The sequence below is a fragment of the Fistularia commersonii genome, chromosome 19 (assembly GCF_037954325.1).
Source record: "Fistularia commersonii isolate RoL2024-O1a breed Wild chromosome 19, RoL_Fcom_v1.0, whole genome shotgun sequence".
NCBI classification, from domain to species: Eukaryota; Metazoa; Chordata; class Actinopteri; order Syngnathiformes; family Fistulariidae; genus Fistularia; species Fistularia commersonii.
The window spans coordinates 2,767,501-2,774,365 of record NC_141302.1 but is presented as its reverse complement, the minus strand read 5'-3'; the positions used below and the strand labels follow the sequence as shown (position 1 = coordinate 2,774,365).

Sequence of the window (6,865 nt, the reverse complement as noted above, 5' to 3'; positions counted from 1 at the left end):
GGAAGTCTGGAGGAAGACCAGAGAGGTTGATGGATTGTGTGGAAGAGGACAGGAAGTTAGTTGGTGTGATAGAAGAGGGCTAGACGGAGGCAGCTGATTGGCTGTGGCGACCCATGAAATGGGTCCAAAGGCCAAAGAAAGAGGAAGAAAAAGAGCATGTAACAAGTTACTTCCTGCCATTCTCAGGTCGGGGCTGAATCGGACAATCCCGCAAACGTAGCTCAACGGGACTGCGGGGCAGAGAAACGCCTGGTAGACAAATTTGGGAGTCAAAGTTTGTATTTATTTCAGTCCTTCCTGTGAGATTCCAACCCGGCTCCTTTGCCGAGAACTTCTGGATTCCACCATAACTGTGTGGAGTCTCCGTCCACTTGCACGGTCCTTTTTGTCCAAACGTGGCCTTGCGGCGGCCGTGAGCTCATCCAGGGAACGTTGACCAGGGTTCACTATAAAATACGTCGCAAGTATTTCCTCCGACGACAAGTACAACAAGGATTAAATATACTTTTTACAGAAAATGTGGCAATTTGAATCAAAATCCATGTCGGAGCTCAGCGGCGCTCTCCCATGCGCCCCCCCCTGCTCGAGGGCGGCGGTGTATGGTTGAAGGCGGGCGGCGCCGTCGGGTGTCGCCGCCTGTTCTGGATGTTCATTTTGTTGTGGAGGCCCAGCTGGAAGTAGGATACGTTGCTGAGGGTGATGTTTATCGGCTGCTGCGGCAACAGCGGACCGGCGAAGTTGCTGGGGCTGGATTGCTGACGCTGGGGAGGCAATTTTTCCTAAAACAAAGCAAGATAAGAAATACGACTTTTCACCGATTAACATCTATGCCGAAGCTCTACTGTCATTGTTCACCGAATCGATCCGCCACCACCTCGAAGGTGTCAGATGCATAACAACATCGTCCCGCTAACGTTAGCATAACCTATGTAACCTATAATACATCGAATCCAATGGGATCCAAATGGTTCCAATGGGAACCATTTGTGGGTTTGGGTTGTGAATTTATCATGGCTTCGGAGCAGGAAACTTTTCGGGCACAAGAGGGCACACAATTTTCTCCGAAAAGATTGGTCTTTGCAAACGTGAAGGATATAGAAAAAGAAAAAACGCGCACATCCCATTTATGGACGGGTGCCGGATCAAAAAAGTCGACTCAATAGAGGTTTGAAAAAAATCAGCGCACCGAAAATGCTCCAACAAATAAAATCAAATAAATTTAATACGATACAATTACATTAAATTAAAATGAAAGAATAAATTAAAGATTTAATTAATTTTTTTTTTTTTTTTTTTTTTTAAGAATAAGGTATTTTAAAACTCCCTTGATAATAGCTTCTTATGATAATAACTGTTCTCCCCTGTGTTGGAGGGGAGACTTTTCCCACATTTTTTGGGACTGCCCTAAACTGATGAAATTCTGGGAAGAGGTAAAAAAACAAATAAGAGAGATTTTAAAATTAAACACACCAATATTTGGAGAGTTGAAGATATTATCTCTATTTGACTGAGTTAGATGTTTTTTTTTTGTTTGTTTTTGTGTTTTTTTTTTTTGTTTTTTTTTTTAATTTTATTTTTCGCTTGCTCGTGAGGAAATAAGTGACCTATAAAGAATATTGTATAATGTGTATCTTGTATGAGGTTTTGTAAGAATGTGTGTGACTCTGTTAAGGAACCTGTTCTCATGAACGTTCAAAAAAAAATAAAAAATTTTTTTTTACAAATAATACAGAAAACTTGTACAATATGTGGAATAAATTATTATTATTAAAATTATTATTATTATCATTATTATTTTTGGAGCACTTTTGGAGTGCATTATTTTCTCAAACCTCTTTGCAAACGTGAAACCCGGTTATATAAATTTGGATTTCTGTATTTTCCTGCATCTGGGAAATATTTTTCCAGTTAAAAGTAACATCATCGGGGACAAATCCTACCTGGTACGAAACAAACTGGGCGCCTCCGTTGGGCAAATGAGGGGTACAAGTCGCTCCGGCCTGAGCTGGGCGGAGGTGGGACTGCTGGAACGGGTGGACGGAGGAGGTCTCCGCTTTGCGGCGAGGTGACCTCTCTCTCCTGGCGGGAACGTTTCCGGGCCGCGGCTCTGAGACGAGAAGCCGTCGGCGTGAACACGTGAAACCCCAACCCTTCCCGAGCAGCTCCGCGCTTTTTCTTGTTTTACCTCTAAACGGCAAGGATGTCCTGTGGTTCTGCGTCACGCTGACGGCCTCTTCCTGCAACAGAGGGAAGCAGCGGACGCTTCATTTAATAGAATAAACAAAAATAAACAATGTAATTAATAGATTTAAATTTCTGTGCTATATGTAACATAAATGTTTTTTTTTTATTTTTGGAGCACTTTTGATGTGCAGAATTTTTTCTTTAAAAATTTTTGTGATTTGATTTTTGAAATTTATCTTTTGTCACAGCGGCGTAACAGTTTTAGTGTCAATAAATATGAATAGAATTAAGAATAGTGAGGCAATTAGATGATTTAAATAGACAGCGGAGAGAACGACAATAACAACATCAAGAATATGAATCGAAAACAGAATGAAAAGAAAATACAAAAAAAAACAAAAAAAAATTGGAATGGTGAAAATAAACAAAATGACAATATAATTAATAGATTTAAATTTCTGTGCTATATGTAACATAACTGTTTTTTTTATTTTCAGAGCACTTTTGATGTGCAGATTTTTCTCTTTTTTTTTAATAATTCAGTGCTCACAATTTAGGTTTTGTCACAGCTGAACAGTTATAGTGACAATAAATATGAATAAAAATAAAAATAGTGAGAAAATTAAAAGATGATTTAAATAGACAGCGGAGAGAACAACAATAACGATGTCAAAGATATAAATTAAAAACAGAATGAAAAGAAAATACAAAAAAAAAAAAATGGGTAGGGTGAAAATAAACTAAATGACAATAATTGATAGATTTAAATTTCTGTGCTATATGTAACATAAATGTTTTTTTTTTTATTTTTGGAGCACTTTTGATGTGCAGATTTTTTTCTCTAAAAATTTTTGTGATTTGATTTTTGAAATTTATCTTTTGTCACAGCGGCGTAACAGTTATAGTGTCAATAAATATGAATAGAATTAAGAAAAGTGAGGCAATTAGATGATTTAAATAGACAGCGGAGAGAACGACAATAACAACATCAAGAATATGAATCGAAAACAGAATGAAAAGAAAATACAAAAAAAAACAAAAAAAAATTGGAATGGTGAAAATAAACAAAATGACAATATAATTAATAGATTTAAATTTCTGTGCTATATGTAACATAACTGTTTTTTTATTTTTGGAGCACTTTTGATGTGCAGATTTTTCTCTTTTTTTTTTTTATAATTCAGTTCTCACAATTTAGGTTTTGTCACAGCTGAACAGTTATAGTGTCAATAAATATGAATATAAATAAAAATAGTGAGGCGATTAGATGATTTAAATAGACAGCGGAGAGAACGACAATAACAACGTCAAAGATATGAATTGAAAACAGAATGAAAAGAAAATACAAAAAAAAAAATGGATAGGGTGAAAATAAACAAAATGACAATATAATTAATAGATTTAAATTTCTGTGCGATATGTAACAACTGTTTTTTTATTTTTGGAGCACTTTTGATGTGCAGATTTTTTCTGTAAAAATTTTTGTGATTTGATTCTTGCAATTTATCATTTGTCCCAGCAGTGTAACAGTTATAGTGTCACAAAATATGAATAGAAATAGAAATCGTGAGACAATTAGAAAATGATTTAAATAGACAGCGGAGAGAACGACAATAACAACGTCAAGGATGGACAACAGAATGAAAAGAAAATACAAAAAAACAGCATGAGAGAAAACAGACAATCAAAATGACAACAAGGATAGGAACATGAACAAAGTGAAAATAATTAATAGATTTAAATTTCTGTATTATATGTTACATAAAATTTTGGTTTTGGAGCACTTTTGATGTGCAGATTTTTCTCAAAAAAAAAATTATGATTCGGTTCTCACAATTTATATTTTGTCATAGCTGAACAGTTATAGTGTCAATAAATATGAATAGAAATATAAATAGTGAGAAAATTAGAAGATGATTAAAATAGACAGTAGAGAGAACAACAATAACAACGTCAAGGATATGAATTAAAACAGAATGAAAAGAAAATACAAAAAAAGAAAACAGCAAGGGTGAAAATAGACAACCAAAACAACAACAACAAGGATAGGAACATAAACAAAGTGAAAATAATTTATAGATTTAAATGTCTGCATTATATGTAACATAAATGTTTTTTTATTTTTGAAGCACTTTTGATGTGCAGATTCTTTTCTTTATATTTGTAATCCAGTTCTTGCAATTTATTTTATTTTCTATTTTATTTTTTTTTGCAGTATTAAACATTTTTTAATGTGAAATAGACATGTTCTAGCCTATGAAAAAAAAAAACAGTAGAAAAATTGTCAAATTAAACTTAAATTAATTTTATGAAATAAATTAAATTAAGCGTCTACCCAAAAGTGTGCAAGCGTCGCAGGAGGATGCCGACTATTTCTTTCCATAAATGATTTCTATTTACTTTACATATAATCTGATTTTTAATTTACTCACTTACTGTACATTTTGCATTGTATTTCAAAGTTTATTGCGCATTACAATTCTCCAAAAGTGTTTATTGTCCTGTATAAGAGCGCAGGAAGCGGAATACAGTGGCGGGAGGTTCGTAAAGGGACACGTGATATCTGAAAATACCATCAAAATCATCACGTCTCTACTTTCGCGGGGTCTTGGAACGTAACTCCCGCGGAAATTAAGAATCCACTGTATATCTAAACGCCGAGTCTCTCGGGCCGTCTCTTACAAAACGAGGAAAAACATTAAGAAATAACTTGATGATGCAAATGAAACAACTTTGCACAATACCTCGGGGCTTTCACAGTTCTCAAAAAAGGGATTCCCCCGTGCCGCCGCTAGTGTCGCGATTGTGCTCACCTGAATCGGCACCGGTCCCGTCACCACGTGGTCCAAATGGTCTGAAATCAAATGACCCGTATTATTCGGAGAAGGACACGTATTATCACTTTTTAACGCTCTTCTGGCCAACACTTTGTCACCTCGCTGAGAGACAATGCCAAGTTAGCTTAGCTTCATGGAACCCCCACACAGATTTAGTCAATATCATCTATAGATGTATCAAGAAGTCAACTGTAAAGTCTTTCGGCTAAGCTAAGTGCTCATGTTTAGCTTAATTCAAAGGAGTGATCGAATTTAAAACTGTAAAAACAGACCAATGTGGGGAGAGGTAATGGACCACCCGTTCCGCCCCTCATGTGTATGTTCCTCATTTTGGTCCTGGAAAAGAGGAAGGAAATAAAAAGAGTCAGGTCAGCCAATTAGCGCCGCGATTGGAGAAGTTGCCTTTCCCTCGTTTCACACAAAAAAATAATAAAACTCTTTGTTACCAGTTTTTTCAGCACTTGACAAACAGCATCTTTAACCACATATTTATGCATCTTATACAAGTCTTCTGTCTCCGTGGTACATTCTGAAAAAAATAAAATAATTCAAATAAAGTCAGACAACACAGTCACAGAGGTGTGAACCGAGTAGTTGTTCGCGAAAGGCAACGCATCTCGGTTCATGAGGCGAGGGAATCTTCTCACCATAAGAGCAGGGCCTGTCTAGGGGTTTTGGCGCCCAACATTTCTCCATGAGCTCTCTGTAGCGCGCCAGCCCAGTCTGTCCATCATCCTGGTTCTGGAGATCAGCCAGCGAGGGTCTGTCCCCCTGTGGGATGCGAAGCCGCACCAGGCTTGACCTCGCACCTGCGAACGATGTCAGAGTGGCAAAGAGGTATGTTGGAGTGGTGCAAGACATGTATGACAGCTGTCAGGCAGCGGCATGGTGCCATTGAATGCTTTTGCTGATTTCAGCGAGGTATGTTGGTGTGGTGCAAGACATGTATGACAGCTGTAAGGCAGCGGCATGGTGCCATTGAATGCTTTTGATGATGTCGGAGTGGCAGAAAGGTATGTTGGTGTGGTGCAAGACATGTATAACAGCTGTAAGGCAGCGGCATGGTGATGTTGAATGCTTTTGCTGATGTCGGAGTGGCAACGAGGTATGTTGGAGTGGTGCAAGACATGTATGGCAGCTATTAAGCAGTGTCGAGGTGTGACCGAGGAGATGGTGGAGGGTGGGAGTGCATCAGGGATTAGCTCTGAGCCCCTTCTTGTTTACCAACAGTGATAGATAGGCTGCCACATGAGACTGGGGCAATGATGTTTGCAGATGACACTGTGATATGTAGTGAGAGCAAGGATTGGGTGAAGTTATGCCTTGGGAAGGAGCGAAGGAATGAAGCTTAGCAACAGCAAGACATGTGAGTGAACGAGAAGGGACTAAAAGGACCGAGGTTTAGGGCCGATACTAGCTCCGACAAACCAGCACTAACCTATAATGACTGGGTATTCCTTGGGTAATTTTTACCCAACGTCGACCTATAAGGATGTGGACTGCGCATATATTGTTACACTGGTGTACCACAGGGCAAGACCAGGGCTGTCAATCACGAGACATACAACCATCCACTCTCCTCACACGTCTAACCTTTGGCACCTCGGAGGAAACCCAGAAAAGTTGAACATGGGGAGAATACGGAGACTCCACGCAGAAAGACCCGCTGAAAGGAAGATTGTCACTGGCCCCTGCCGATGTTGAGTTGTGTTCAATGTCAGCCGTGAAAATCGAGGATGAAAAGAAAGACAGAGGAGGAAGAAATAAAGGTTGGGAAACCCCTTTGGGTTTCGAAAACTTACTTAGGGCTACTTACCTCTATAGGGTTGCTCCCCAGTGATGAT

The 6,865-nt window shown here is 38.3% G+C and overlaps 1 protein-coding gene across 8 annotated transcripts in view; it reads right to left on the bottom strand.

Annotated features, from left to right (window-relative positions):
- Window positions 1-261: 261 nt before the first annotated feature.
- Window positions 262-6,865, bottom strand: part of ripk3 (receptor-interacting serine-threonine kinase 3) — a 17,719-nt gene continuing 11,115 nt past the window's right edge. For 7 of the 8 annotated variants that reach the window (XM_086165686.1, XM_086165684.1, XM_086165685.1 and 4 more), the window contains 8 exons: window positions 6,838-6,865; window positions 5,669-5,830; window positions 5,468-5,550; window positions 5,294-5,357; window positions 4,998-5,038; window positions 2,186-2,237; window positions 1,941-2,107; window positions 262-779 (listed from right to left, as the gene is read on the bottom strand). The exon at window positions 6,838-6,865 is cut by the window's right edge and continues 22 nt beyond it. In XM_086165686.1, coding sequence (XP_086021812.1) covers window positions 552-779; window positions 1,941-2,107; window positions 2,186-2,237; window positions 4,998-5,038; window positions 5,294-5,357; window positions 5,468-5,550; window positions 5,669-5,830; window positions 6,838-6,865 — 825 coding nt within the window. In that variant the 3' untranslated portion in view covers window positions 262-551. The remainder of the gene's footprint in view (window positions 780-1,940; window positions 2,108-2,185; window positions 2,238-4,997; window positions 5,039-5,293; window positions 5,358-5,467; window positions 5,551-5,668; window positions 5,831-6,837) is intronic. The other variant, XM_086165689.1, reaches the window with a different exon arrangement.